The following is a 14,907-nucleotide window of genomic DNA, read 5'->3' as shown; positions in this document are numbered from 1 at the left end:
ATAATGACAGGTGGCCTGTTGGCTCAGTGGTTAGACTGTGGTCTTGCTAGTTGACTCTGCCCACAGCCTGGAAGTCGATTCTGACGGAGCTCGGGGTTGACTCAGAAGGCTCCATCCTTCTGAGATCAGTAAAATGGGGACCCAGATTGTTGGAAATATGGTGACACTGTAAACTGCTTAGAGAGTGCTCTAAAACACTGGTATATAACTCTAAGTCCTATTGGTATTTCTATAATAAAGAAATAGCTTTAAATGTGATGAGCAGCATCTTCAACTGCACCTTAAAGAAAATCCAGTGCAGTTCACGTTTCAAAGATGCCACACAGGCAATCTAGGGACTCCCATTACTGGGTGGGCTGTTGCATTCTGGACCAGTTGAAGTTTCTGGGGAACCCTGGGTAGTAATCCAAACGGAGGTGACCAAGGCACGAGTGAGCCACTGTGCAAGGACTCCAGGTCCGGGGAAGGGAACGATTGGTGCACCCAATGAATCTGTGCAAAGCCCCTCCCCAGCCATGGCTGCCTCAAGCAGGAAGCGTGAATGCAGGAGGACACCCCCACACACACACCAGTTGGTACACAAGCTCAATTCACACATGACCTCAGGACACTGCAACTGTCATAAAGGGGAGTCAATTGCCAAGCATCCCTGTTTTGATCACGGATGGGGATGCTGCAATGGTGGTAAGTGTGAAAAATGGCCCCAAGTCAGCAATTGCCAAACTTTCCATTGCTAAGCAGAGCTGGGGCACCAATAGGAAATAGGGTAATGTTAGCTTAAACATGGAAGTAAAAGAAAATAAAATCCCAGCAGAGACACGGGATCAAGCTTCATTCTTACAGTTTCGATAAGGTTGCAGAGACAAGTTTTGAGGAGTTATCCTGCACTCATCTACTCATAGCAGAATACTTTATGCCACCAGACTTGAAATTTTAGACCTAGACAACCTAGAACTATGCCGCCTTCGGTCCGAACTAAGTATAGTACATAAAATTATCTACTGCAATGTCCTACCTGTCAATGACTACTTCAGCTTCAACCATAACAACACAAGAGCAAACAATAGATACAAACTCAAGGTAAACCGCACCAAACTTGATTGCAGGAAATACGACTTCAGCAACAGAGTGGTCAATGTCTGGAATACTCTACCCGACTCTGTAGTCTCTTCCCCAAACCCCAAAAACTTTAACCTTAGACTGTCTACTATTGACCTCACCCCTTTCCTAAGAGGTCTGTACATAAGCGCACCAACGTGCCTACCGTCCCTGTCCTATTGTTTCTTTTTTTATTCGTATCAATTTCATGTATTCATAACTATGATTACCTGTTATCTAATACTTGCTTGACAAATAAATAAATAAATAAAAAATAAACACCCCAAAAGGGAAAACTGGAACCAAGGGAGGTGCACTTTCTCCCTTCTAACTTGCAGATCATTTCTAGTCCTCATCCCCTCCCAAAAGGTGCTTTCCTTTGGTTTAGTTTTCTGCCAAAGGAAGCTTCGGGCTCAGCTCCAGGGACAAGGAATGCCCTCTTTGGAGGACCTAAAAGAAAAGCTCCGGGAGAAAAGCTACCGATGAGCTCAATGGGAGTCAAATAGGACTTGATGGCACTTAAGGAAGATCGGAAACAGTGAGAACATGTTCAAACGCCTTACGGTAGAACGATCGTGTTCTTCAGCCTTCCGTCGCTAGATGGCGCTCTACAGTGAATCAACATTTGAGCCCACAAAGCGGCGGCAGAGCTGTTCTAGGGAAAGGGCAGAGGCTGAGATTGAACGGGTTGAAACGATAGAGTAGTGGATTGCTAGAAAGGATTTTGCAGGCGGGCGGAGGAACTTCTTGTTCCCACGGGAGGTTGATGGCGTCGGCAGAGCCTCTTGTGCTGCTTGGAGGGTCGAAGCAGCTCCTGGGAGGTGAGTGGAGGGCAAGTCGGAGGAGACGCCGGGAGCAAATCGGGCCCTTTGGGTTCCTCCACGGCCTGGAAGCAGCGAAGGGACACGAATGAAACATGCGGGCTGCTGCTGCAGCAAAGTCTTTCTCTCCCCAGATATTTCTGTCCTTTAGTTGCACGATTTAAAACTGCAGCCGGAGATTTTCTCCTTGCAGATTTGGGAGATTAAAAAAAAAAAATTATTTTGTTTCTGAACCAACAACCTCCCTCACCCTTCACGTAGCACTTGATTCCTTGTGATTTTATTGACATGTTTTCCTGCCAAGTGAGGAGTTTTATGGGCAAAACGGATCTTTTAAATTTTGCATAGGATTTGGTCACCAAGTCATCTCTTAGTGTCCCCACCTTTCTTAAATTAGATCAAAAATATGAGCAAATGCACTTCTGGGACATTTTGCACATGAAGATACACATAGATTGTCATCTTGTTGTGCCATATCCATCATCAGATGTTGGCAATCATGTCAACAGCCGCATGAAAAAGTGCTGTTGAGTTTTGTCCAAACCAGTCCCTTAGATTTTAAAGCCACAATGTTCTTCTGCCTTCAACCTTTTCCCTGAGGATTAAGTGAAATATGCCCTTTCCCTAGTGGCTTATCACCTCCTCGTTTCTGATTTTGTCAACCCAGCTTATAAGTTTCAGCCATCTGGAAATCCACATTTCAAATGCTTCTAGTCTCTTCCAGTGGCTTTCTGTCAAGAGACCAACTCTCTACTCCGTAGAGCAGGATAGAAAAGATGTAACATCTCACAAGCCTGATTTTCAATCTTAGGCTTATGTCGTGATTGCAGAAGACCTTTTTCATTTTGAAGAATGCTGTTCGAGCTCTCTCTATCCTTGTCTACGTACATAAAATTGTAGGTGTATTTCTGTGTGCCTGTGCATGCGTACGTAAGGGATTAGCCAAGCCAAAAATTTACCCTGTAATGGTATATCCTGCTCCTGCTTCAGTAGGGGGCTGGACTAGAGGACCCTTCCAACTCTTTTCTGTTTGACTGATTGATTAATTGATTGGATTGATTGAAAAAGAGAATCTTATGATCAAGTCAATATTTGAACTTAGATCTTGCTCGTCTTCTATATGCCAAATGAATCATAATATTAGATGTCAAACTAGAATTTTGGTGTTTGTTTTTTCATGCTAACATATATGGGCCTTTTTGCTGCTTTCACAGGTCCTGCAGCCACTTTTTAAACAATCATGAAACTAACCCATTAATGTGAATCTTACAAACAAAAGAGGATGCCAAGAAGCACATGCTGGAGAACAGAGAATGAGAAGCAGTATTAAAATCCAAAATGAACCCATCAGTCAAAATCTTTTTTCAATTCCACTTGAAAGTGTAAAAAGTCTTCTTCCTCAGAAAATGAGAGATAAGGGACAGAATAACAAGAACAAAGTTTTGAATTGGGAAAAATAGACTATATGGAACTCAAGAAGACATTACATGAGTAGTCTAAGAGGAAAATGTCCAAATAAAAAGTGGGAAACACCTGAAAGTCAGTGGGAAGAAAAAGGTGCAGATGGCCAAAATAGGCATGTATTAATGAAAGCCTTTGACGAAGGAAAGAGTGGCTTAAATCAAAGAAGCTCCAAGTAAGTGATCAGAAATATTTTTGGTCTTCTCAAGAATCCAAGAATATCAGTGTTGGAAAACTCCCAGAGCCTGCCTATTGTGAGAAAAACACAATTGCAGATCACAACTGATTATACACAATAGGATGCACTCAGTGAAAAGCCACACAAATGTTTGGAGTGCAATAAAAACTTTACTCAGAAAGCCTTCCTCATAATTCATGGATGGACCCATACAGATCAGAAACTCTACCAATGCTTCGAATGCGACAAAAGATTAAGCATGAACACCAATGTAGTGAGACACAAGAGGACTCACACTGGGGAAAAACTCTTTGAATGTCCTGATTGTGGGAAAAGTTTCTCTCGGAATTCTGACCTGGTGATACATAAGAGGACTCACATGGGAGAGAGACTATATGTGTGTCCGGATTGTGGAAAAAGTTTCAAGAAGAATTCAAAACTCATGATACATCGGAGGATTCACACAGGAGAAAAACCATATGAGTGCCCAGATTGTGGGAAAGGTTTCAATTGGAATTCCGAGTTGGAAGTACACCAGAGGACTCACACTGGAGAGAAACCATATGAGTGTCCTGATTGTGGGAAAGATTTCTCTCGGAATTCTGACCTGGTGAGACATCAGAGGACTCACATCGGAGAGAAGCCATATGAGTGTCATGATTGTGGGAAAAGTTTCAGTCATAATTCGTACCTGGTGAAACACCAGAGGACTCACATGGGAGAGAAACTGTTTGAGTGTTCAAATTGCAGGAGAGGATTCAATTGGAATTCTGAACTGGTGATACACCAGAGGATTCACACAGGAGAAAAGCCATATGAGTGTCCGGATTGCGGGAAAGGTTTCAGGCAGATCTCCCATCTGGTGGAACACCAGAGGACTCACACAGGACAGAAACCATATGAGTGTCTATATTGTGACAAGCGTTTCACTCGGAATTCTGACAGGGTGATACACCAGAGGACCCACACAGGAGAGAAACCATATAAGTGTGCAGATTGTGGGAAACATTTTGCTCGGAATTCTGACATGGTGAAACATCAGAAGACACATACAGAAGAGAAACCATATAAATGTTATGATTGTGGGAAAAGTTTCAGTCATAATTCCTACTTGGTAAAACACCAGAGGATTCACACGGGAGAGAAACCATATGAGTGTCCAGATTGTGGGAAACATTTTACTCGGAATTCTGACAGGGTGATACACCAGAGGACCCACACAGGAGAGAAACCATATAAGTGTGCAGATTGTGGGAAACATTTTGCTCGGAATTCTGCCATGGTGAAACATCAGAAAACACATACAGAAGAGAAACAATATAAATGTTATGATTGTGGGAAAGGTTTCAGTCATAATTCCTACCTGGTGAAACACCAGAAGACTCACACAAGAGAGAAACCATATAAGTGTGCAGATTGTGAGGAAAGCTTCCATCGGCATTCTCATCTGGTGGTACACCAGAGAATTCATACAGGGGACAAACTGTATCAATGTCCGGATTGTGGTAAAAGTTTCACTCGGAATTCTAACCTGAGGATGCACCAGTTGACTCACACAGGAGAAAAATTATATGAGTGTCTGTTTTGTGGGAAAGGTTTCTTTCAGAATTCCAGCTTGGTGATTCACCAGAGGACTCACACAGGAGAGAAACCATATGAGTGTCCTGATTGTGGGAAAACTTTCACGCAGACTTCTCACCTGGTGAGACACCAGAAAACTCACACGGGAGAAAAACCCTATGAGTGCCTGGATTGTGGGGAAAGATTCAGTTGGAATTTGCATCTTGTGATACACCAGAAAACTCACATAGGAGAGAAATTGTATGAGTGTCCAGAGTGTGGGAAAAATTTCAGTTGCAAATCTGATCTGTTAAAACACCAGAAAACTCACAGAGGAAAGAGAGTATATGAGTGTATAGATTGTGGGAAAAGTTTCACTCAGAATTCCAAGCTGACAATACACCAGAAAACTCATTCCGGAGCCAAACCATATAAATGTCTGGATTGTGAAAAACATTTCAGTCAGAATTCCTACCTGGTGAAACACCAGAGGACTCACACAGGAGAAAAACCGTATGAGTGTCTTGAATGTGGGAAAAGTTTCCGTTGGAATTCCAATTTGGTGATACACTGGAGGACTCACACAGGAGAGAAACCGTATGAGTGTCCAGATTGTGGAAAAGATTTCAGTAGTAAGCCCAGCCTTATAAATCATGTAAGGTTACACATAGGAGAATAACTATTTATATACCCAGACAGTGTTTTGCTCAAGATTCCTCCCTTATCACACAAGAAATTCCATTGAGGCAAAATTTGACTCTTGAATTTAGTTTCTTGTCTCTTATGTAAGTGCCCCTGAGCAATTAATCATGTAATTTTTTGCACGATTCTTTTAGTGAAACATGTCTTAGTATCAAACATCAGGGAGGAATAGAATAACAAAATTGGAATAGACCTTGTAATCCAAACCAAGCAGGGGACCCTATATTTTCAAAGGCTCCATAAGGGAGTACTCACAACTTCAGAAGGCGAGCCTGTTCCTTTGGTAGATTGTCCTGTCAGAAAATGTCTCCTTATTTCTAGTTTGAATCTCTCCATCAGTTTCCGCCCATTGTTCCTTGTCTGGCGTTCGGGTGCTTTGGAAAATAGCTTGTCCCCCTCCTCTCTGTGGCAGCCCCTCAGATATCGGAAGACTGCTAATCATGTCACAACTGATTCTTGTCTTCCCTAGACTAGCCATGCCCAGTTTCTCTAATTGTTCCTCATATATTTTAGTCTGCAAGTCTCTAATCTGAGCTTCCTTTCTCTGTCCCACCGCAGTCGTTCCCTTTCACGGAGTCGAGGGGAACTGCCTTGCTGGGCCAGAGAAAGTGAGCTTGGACCTCTATTAGGTATGTTTGCCACCTTGAGTTGTTTCTACGTATAATAAAGGGGTATATAAATATGTTTGTATGCATTTTTACTTAATTTGAAAATCCATTTGGCAGCTCAAGTCATGGTTATTCCACACGGTTTACAGCAATAAAGCCTTAATACAGAAACCAATAAACCCCATGGCCAAATGCAAAGCCTCCACATTTAAAATGTATTTGCTCTGTAAATAGAAGGCTCTTCAAGCAAAGTGGATGGGACTTGGATGGTCTGGAAATTCCAAAAAGGTGATTCTTGATTTTGTTTTAATTTACAAGTTAACCAGGCTTCCTGGCCTTACTAATTATGTTCATTTCTTGTGCCATTCTTCCTCAAAGCTGATAATCTTTGTCCTTACAAGGAGTTAAATTAGAGAATTTAATCACAGGATTAGTAAGGATATAAATTTGATAATTAAAGAAACACATAGACCTTCCGTGCCTTGTAGATGGGCTGCTTCAGTGAGGCCATTTTTTTGGATTCATCTGATTTATTTAAAATATTTATGTAGCCATCCATGTTATAACAAATTCGGGCCAGCTTCCACTCAATAATTAACTTAAAAACCATATTAAAACTAAATGCATAAAAACAAACACCTGGTTCCAAATCGAGTTTCGGATGGGCAGGCACCTTTTCTTATCCCAGTGCTTAGTGGAAAAGCTACATCTTCCATGCTTTACGGAAGACCAGGAGGATAAAGGCCTGCCAAACTCCAGGGGGAAGAGTGTCTCATAGGGCAGGAGCTGCAACCGAAAAAACTTCCTACCTCCTATCCGATAGCAATATTTAAAGGGCCAGTGTGCCTGCCCTCTCTGATCTAGCAGAAGATATGGACGCAATAATAATAAAGGTAGGGCAATGATGACAGGTGCCCTGGTGGTTCAGTGGTTAGAATGCAGTATTACCGGCTGACTCTGCCCACAGCCTGCAGTCTGATCCTGACGGGGGCTCGAGATTGACTCAGCCTTCCCTCTTTCTGAGATCAGTAAAACGAGAACACAAGATTGTTGGGGGCAATATGCTGATTATGTAAACCACAGATGTCAAACTCAATTCCATTGAGGACTGTTATCAGCATTATGGTTGCCTTCAAAGGGCCAGTTGCTTGTAAGATTATGACGACTCACAGTGGCCAGGTGGGCATGGCTGGGGAGAAGTGGCTGGGTGGTCACAGCTGGGTTATAGGCACTAGGTAGGTTTGGCCAAGTCGTTGTTGGCCTGCTCGACAACACTCACTGGGCGCAGTTGACTCCAGACAGCAGGGTCAGGATTGAGTAGGTTGCACCAGCTAACTAAAGGTGGGGGGGAATTTAGTGTCTCCCCCTTTTCTGCCTCCCTATCTTCCCCTCTGCCCGTTCTGTATCTCCCTCTCTCCTTTCTGTGCGTGTCTCTCCCTCTATCTCTGCATATCTCTCCCTATCTTCCCCTCTCTATATCTCTCCCCTGTGTGTGTGTCTCACTTTCTGTATCTCTCCCTATCTCCCCGTCTCTCTCTCCTCCCCCCTCTGTATCTCTGTTTCTCCCTCCCTCTGTATCTCTCCCTATCTTCCCCTTTCCCCCCTCTCTCTGTATGTCTCTCTCTGTTTCTCTCCCCCTCTGTCTCTCTCTATGTCTCTCTCTGTGTGTGTATATATATAACTTTAAAAGCACAACTATAATGACGTGGGAAAATACCCGAACAAAGCTGAATGCCATACATGTAAGTACCCACGAAAACGTAAGAAATATATATATTCTTAATTTTTCGCGGGTACTTACATGTATGGTATTCAGCTTTGTTCGAGTATTTTCCCACGTCATTGTAGTTGTGCTTTTAAAGTTGTAGCAAAGTTTCGGCAGAATCTCATCTGCCATCATCTGGCTTCTGTATTGTGTTCGTCTGTGAGTCAGACTTTTACAGTTGTTTCAGTTTTTTTCAGAAACAACTGTCTGACTCACAGGCGAACACAATACATGTATGTATGTATGTATGTCTCTTTTTCTTTTGAGTAGTTCGGAGAACTTGCAAATATCACCTCTGACTGAAGATTATACAGTATCCTTCCTCTGTCACACCCTCAAAGCCATGCCCACGGAACCGGAAGTAAAACAATTTGAATGCCACCACTGGTGGGATTCCCCCACTCTCCACCCATGTGGTCCTGTTCACCAATAAACCAACTTTCCAAACAGCCTCCATGTTTCTCCATGTCTTTCTCCCCACTTGGAACTGTAGCAGATGGATTTTTCTTCCAACACTAAACAGGGATGGGGCACCAATAAGTAATACTGTGCTTGTTAGCTAAGCATTTAAAGTAAAAGAAAATAAAATCCCAGCAGAGAAAAGGGGTCAAGCTTCAGTCTTACAGCTTCAGTTAAGTGGCAGAGGCACATTTTGAGGAGTTATCCCACACAGGCACACCCCAAGAGAAAAAACTGGAACTAAGGGAATTCTCCCTATTTGCACATCATTTCCAGCCACCAAGGGAGCTTTCCTGTGGTCTAGTTGCCACTTCTTGTAAAAGAAGCTTCGGGCTCAGCTCCAGGGACAAGGAGTGTCCTCTTGGGGGAACCTGAAAGAAAAAGTTTTGGGATGGATCCTCAAGAGAGAAAAGCTACCGATGAGCTCGATGGGAGTCAAATAGGACTTGATGGAATCCGTGAGAACGCTTTAAGGGTAGAGAACGAGCGTGTTCTTCCCCCTTATGTCGCTAGATGGCGATCTAACAAGAGAAGCAACACCGGCGCCTAGCAAGCAGGTATTGTACAGCTGCAACTAGCTATTCACGGGAAGGGAGAGAGGGTGAGCTAGAACGAGTTGTGAAACCATAGATTATTTGATTGCTAGAGAGGTTGTGGAGGCGAAGGAAGAGTAGAGGAATTTCCTCTTCCGGCACAGCCACGGGAGGATAATGGCGTCGGCGGAGCTTCTTGTGCTGCTTGGAGGGTCGAAGCATCTCCTGGGGAGGTGAGTGGAGGGCAGCTCGGAGGAGAAGCCGGGATCAAGTCGGGCCCTTTGGGTTCCTCCACGGCCGGGAAGCAGCGAAGTGACAAGGCTGAAGTATGCGGGCTGCTGCTGCAATATTCTTTCCCTCCCGAAATGTTTTTTTTATCCTTTTGCTAAATGATTTAAATCTGCTGCCTGTGATTTTCTGTTGGCAAATTTGGAACCTTTGAAGAAATCTTTACATACTTTTCATATTTCTTGACCACCCAATCTCCCTCACCCTTCACGAAACACTTGATTCCTTATGATTTTATTGACATGTTGTTTTCCTGCCAAGTGAGTTTTCTGAGGAAAATGGATGTTTTAAATTTTGCAGTAGGATTTGGTCACCGTTTCATCTGTTAGCGTCCTCAGATTTCTGAACTTGGATGAAAAATAGGAGCAAAAGCACTTCTGGGACATTTTGCACATGAAAATACACATAGATTATTTACATACATAAAGGTGTAGGTGTGGATTTCTGTGTGCCTGGGTATGAGTGCATGAGTGATTACCCTGTAATGATATATCCTGCTTCAGCAGGGGGCTGGACTAGGAGATCTCTTAGGTCAGTGGTCCCCAACCTTTTTGTACCAGGGACCGGTTTCAAGCAGAAACATTTTTCAAGGACGGGGGGAAGATTCCGAGTTTGGTAGTTTGCTTGCAGACGTTTCATTACCTGACTAGGTAACATCTGATGTTGTTACCTAGTCGGGTAATAAAACGCCTGCCAGCAAACCACCAAGTTCAGGAGCGCCTCGGCCCTGCCTCCCTCAGCCCCATCCCTCAGGTGTCTGCCTCCCTCCCTCCCTCAGGTGTCTGCCTCGTTCCTCTCTCAGTCACTCTATCGCTCCTACAGCAGCCCAGGAAGAAACTGCTTCAAAGAAGCCGGGGTGGGGGGTGGGGTGGCTTTCCTGTCGCCACAGCTTCCCGAAGCGCCCGTTTCACCCCACCCCGCCCGCCCGCCCGCTCGCGGTTCAATCCACAGTGCTCCGTTCTACCTGCCTGCCTGCCTGCCTTCTTCGTTTTGGAGCAGCTTCGGCTGATAAAAAGAGGCGAATAGTTATTATTCTCAGCGAAGCTGCTCCCAAACAACCAGACAGGCAGGCAGGCAGAACGGAGCACTGTGGATTGAACCGTGGAGCGGGCGGGCGGGTGGGGTGAAACGGGCGCTCGGGAAGCTGCGGCGACAGAAAGCCACTCCCCGGCTTCTTTGAAGCAGTTTCTTCCTGTGCTGGTGGAGGAGCAACAGAGCGACTGAGAGAGCTGAGCCAGAGAGCAGGACAGGCTTCGGTTGCTTCCTCCCTCCCCTTCTTTCATTTGTGTCCTTGATCCCGATCCCAGCAGCATTCACCGAAGGCGAAGAAAGCCGCCATATATTTTTTTTTTCTTTGCGGCCCGGTAAAGAGTGCTCCACGGCCCGGTACCGGTCCGCGGCCCGGTGGTTGGGGACCCCTGTCTTAGGTCCTTTCCAACTCTATTCTGATTGATTGATTTGATTGATATCTTGATTAATATATTGATTGATTGATTGATTGATTGATTGATTGATTGATTGAAAAAGAATCTTTTGATCAAGTCAATGTTTGAATTTGGATCTTGCTAATCTATATGCCAAATGAACCATAATATTAGATGTTAAACTAGAATTTTGGTGTTTGTTTTTTCCTGCTAATGTATGGGTTTTTCCCCCCTGCTTTCACAGGTCCTGCAGCCACTTTTTAAACAATCATGAAACTAACCCATTAATGTGACTCTTACAAACAAAGAGGATGCCAAGAAGCACATGCTGGAGAACAGAGAATGAGAAGCAGTATTAAAATCCAAAATGAACTATCAGTCAAAATCTTTTTTCAATACCACTTGAAAGTGTAAAAAGTCTTCTTCCTCAGAAAATGAGAGATAAGGGACAGAATAAAAAGAACAAAGTTTTGAGTTGGGAAAAATAGACTATATGGAACTCAGGAAGACATTACATGAGCAGTCTAGGAGGAAAATGTCCAAATAAAAAGTGGGAAACACCTGAAAGTCAGTGGGAAGAAAAAGGTGCAGATGGCCAAAATAGGCAGCTATTAATGAAAGCCTTTGATGAAGGAAAGAGTGGCTTGAATCAAAAAACCTTAACGTAAGAGATCAGAAATATTTCTGGCCTTTTTGAGAATCCAAGAATATCAGTGTTGGAAAAACCCCAGGGATTGCCTATTGTGAGAAAAATACAGATTGCAAATCACATCTGATTATGTGCAACATGACCCACCCAGTGAAAAGCCATGCAAATGTTTAGAGTGCAGTAAAAACTTTACTTGGAAAACCTTCCTCATAATTCATGGAAGGACCCATACAGAAGAGAAACTCTACTAGTGCTCCCCATCTGACAAAAGATTAAGCATGAACACCAATGTAGTGAGACACAATAGGATTCACACTGGGGAGAAACTTTTTGAATGTCCTGATTGTGGGAAAAGCTTCTCTCAGAATTCTGACCTGCTGATACATCAGAGGACTCACATGGGAGAGAAACGATATGAATGTCTGGATTGTGGGAAAAATTTCAAGGAGAATTTCAAGCTCATGATACATCGGAGGATTCACACAGGAGAAAAACCGTATGAGTGCCCAGATTGTGGGAAAGGTTTCAATTGGAATTCCGAGTTGGAAGTACACCAGAGGACTCACACTGGAGAGAAACCTTATGAATGTCCTGATTGTGGGAAAGGTTTCTCTCGGAAATCTAACCTGGTGAAACATCAGAAAACACATACAGAAGAGAAACCATTTAAATGTAGTGATTGTGGGAAAAGTTTCAGTCATAATTCATACCTGGTGATACATCAGAGGACCCACACGGGAGAGAAACCATATACATGTGTAGATTGTGGGAAACATTTCACTCGGAATTCTGATATGGTAAAACATCAGAAGACACATACAGAGGAGAAACCGTATAAATGTGATTGTGGGAAAAGTTTCAGTCAGAATTCCTACCTGGTGAAACACCAGAGGACTCACACGGGAGAGAAACCATATGAGTGTCTATATTGTGACAAGCGTTTCACTCGGAATTCTGACAGGGTGATACACCAGAGGACTCACACAAGAGAGAAGCCATATAAGTGTGCTGATTGTGGGAAATATTTTGCTCGGAATTCTGACATGGTGAAACATCAGAAGACACATACAGAAGAGAAACCATATAAATGTTGTGATTGTGGGAAAAGTTTTAGTCAGAATTCCTACCTGGTGAAACACCAGAGGATTCACATGGGAGAGAAACCATATAAGTGTGCAGATTGTGAGGAAAGCTTCCATCGGAATTCTCATCTGGTGGTACACCAGAGAATTCACACAGGGGACAAACTGTATCAATGTCCGGATTGTGGTAAAAGTTTCACTCGGAATTCTAACCTGGTGATACACCAGTTGACTCACACAGGAGAACAATTATATGAGTGTCTGTTTTGTGGGAAAGGTTTCTTTAGGAATTCCAACTTGGTGATTCACCAGAGGACTCACACGGGAGAGAAACCATATGAGTGTCCTGATTGTGGGAAAACTTTCACTCAGACTTCTCACCTGGTGAGGCACCAGAAAACTCACACGGGAGAAAAACCCTATGAGTGCCTGGATTGTGGGAAAAGATTCAGTTGGAATTTCCACTTGGTGATACACCAGAAGACTCACACAGGAAAGCAATCTAATGAGTGTCCAGAGTGTGGGGAAAATTTCAGTTGCAAGTCTGAACTGGTAAGACACCAAAAAACTCACAGAGAAAAGAGACTGTATGAGTGTCTGGATTGTGGGAAAAGTTTCACTCAGAATTCCAAGCTGGTGATACACCAGAGGAGTCACACAGGAGAAAAACCATATGAGTGTCTCGAGTGTGGGAAATGCTTCTGTCGGAATTATGACTTGGTGATACATCGAAGGACTCACACAGGAGAGAAACCATATGAGTGTCCAGATTGTGGGAAAGATTTCAGTACTAGGACTAGCCTTCTAAATCATGTAAGGTTACACATAGGAGAGTAACCATTGATGTACCCAGATTGTGGACAGTGTTTTGCTCAGGGTTCCTCATCACACAAGAAACTCAATTTGAGGCAAAATTCGATGTGTGTAGAGGACTCTTGAATTTCGTTTCTTGTCTCTTACGTAAGCGCACGTTGTAGATGGGCTGCTTCAGTAGGGCCATTTTTTTTTATTCATCTGTTTTTCCTCTGGTCTATTTAAAATATTTATGTAGCCATCCAAGTTATAACAATCTCAGACCAGCTCCCAATCAATAATTAGCTTTAAAACCATATTAAAACTAAATGCATATAAACAAACACCTGGTTCCAAATCGAGTATCTGATGGGCAGGCACCTTTTCTTATCCCAGTGCTTAGTGGAAAAGCTACATCTTCCATGCTTTACGGAAGACCAGGAGGATAAAGGCCTGCCAAACTCCAGGGGGAAGAGTGTCTCATAGGGCAGGAGCTGCAACCGAAAAAACTTCCTACCTCCTATCCAATAGCAATATTTAAGGGGCCAGTGTGCCTACCCTATCTGATCTAGCAGAACATATGGACGCAATAATAATAAAGGTAGGGCAATAATGACAGGTGCCCTGGTGGTTCAGCGGTTAGAATGCAGTATTACCGGCTGACTCTGCCCACAGCCTGCAATCCGATCCTGACGGGGGCTCGAGATTGACTCAGCCTTCCATCTTTCTGAGATCAGTAAAACGAGAACACAAGATTGTTGGGGGCAATATGCTGATTTACGTAAACCACAGATGTCAAACTCAATTCCATTGAGGACTGTATCAGCATTATGGTTGCCTTCAAAGGGCCAGTGTAAGTGCATGTAAGACTATGATGACTCACAGTGGCCAGGTGGGCATGGCTGGGGAGTGGCTGGGTGGTCATAGCTGAGTTATAGGCACTAGGTAGGCGTGGCCAGTTCCGTGTAGCCTGCTCGACAACGCTCACTGGGCACAACTGACTCCGGACAGCAGGGTCAGGATTGAGTAAGTTGCATCGGCTAATTCAAAATGGGGACAATTTGGTGTCCCACAAGTTCCCCAAACTGCTGGCAGCCAAGCGTGCATGCACAAACACACCCCTTTCTATGTATGGGGAGTTTTATCCACAGAGGTAGGAGAAGGCCTTCTTCCCCAAGCCCAGGCATGATTGGCAGTCTGCAAGCTCGGATGTGGATAATAGGCTCCATATTTGGAGTGTGTGTGTGTGTGTGTGTGTGTGAGCACAGCATGCCAAAAGAGATGTTCTTTTCCCAATGCTAGACATCGTTGGTGTTTCCTGTCCTGTGCCCCCCCCTCCCAGCAAAGCAGGCGGCAGAGGACAACATTGCTGCGTGTGGAAGCGCAGAGTTGAAAATTTGCAGGAAGCGGTTTCCTCCGAGACCAACTTCTGCCTTGACAGATCTCTGGAGAGGAAGAGGAGGAGGCGGGGTAGCAGCTCTCCCTGG

The 14,907-nt window shown here is 44.0% G+C and overlaps 2 protein-coding genes and 1 long non-coding RNA gene across 6 annotated transcripts in view; 2 read left to right on the top strand and 1 right to left on the bottom strand.

The window, feature by feature from the left end:
• Positions 1-14,907, bottom strand: part of LOC148131637 (uncharacterized) — a 65,040-nt gene that overhangs the window by 38,759 nt on the left and 11,374 nt on the right. The gene's annotated exons all lie outside the window — the stretch shown is intronic.
• LOC113425264 (uncharacterized) overlaps positions 1-14,907 on the top strand; it is a 96,989-nt gene that overhangs the window by 74,161 nt on the left and 7,921 nt on the right. Inside the window, exon 1 of one of the 4 annotated variants that reach the window (XM_087953122.1) lies at positions 1,852-1,923. The exons of 2 other annotated variants lie outside the window; for them this stretch is intronic. The gene's annotated coding sequence lies outside the window, so the exon portion shown is untranslated. Of the gene's footprint in view, positions 1-1,851; positions 1,924-14,907 lie in introns of those variants that run through there. One more of the 4 variants, XM_087953121.1, reaches the window with a different exon arrangement.
• Positions 2,470-13,764, top strand: LOC148131638 (uncharacterized). Its single transcript, XM_087953360.1, has 5 exons — positions 2,470-2,815; positions 3,134-5,344; positions 5,585-5,747; positions 6,450-6,467; positions 11,841-13,764. The coding sequence occupies exons 2-5, from the start codon at positions 3,818-3,820 to the stop codon at positions 13,463-13,465; spliced, it is 3,333 nt and encodes a 1,110-aa protein (XP_087809486.1). The 5' UTR covers positions 2,470-2,815; positions 3,134-3,817; the 3' UTR covers positions 13,466-13,764.

Source organism: Notechis scutatus, chromosome 2, assembly GCF_049901735.1.
Source record: "Notechis scutatus isolate UNSWTSFEM ecotype Mainland chromosome 2, rNotScu1.2, whole genome shotgun sequence".
NCBI lineage: Eukaryota > Metazoa > Chordata > Lepidosauria > Squamata > Elapidae > Notechis > Notechis scutatus.
The sequence above is the reverse complement of the archived record's forward strand: the minus strand, read 5'-3'. Positions and strand labels throughout refer to the sequence as shown.

What these genes read in the sequence shown, in the direction of transcription:
- LOC148131638 (XM_087953360.1), top strand. Translation starts at nt 3,818, where the DNA reads ATGAACACCAATGTAGTGAGACACAAGAGGACTCACACTGGGGAAAAA. An exon ending in TCAGTTGGAATTTGCATCTT is followed by an intron (nt 5,345 to 5,584) that starts GTGATACACCAG and finishes CATTTCAGTCAG; the next exon opens with AATTCCTACCTGGTGAAACA.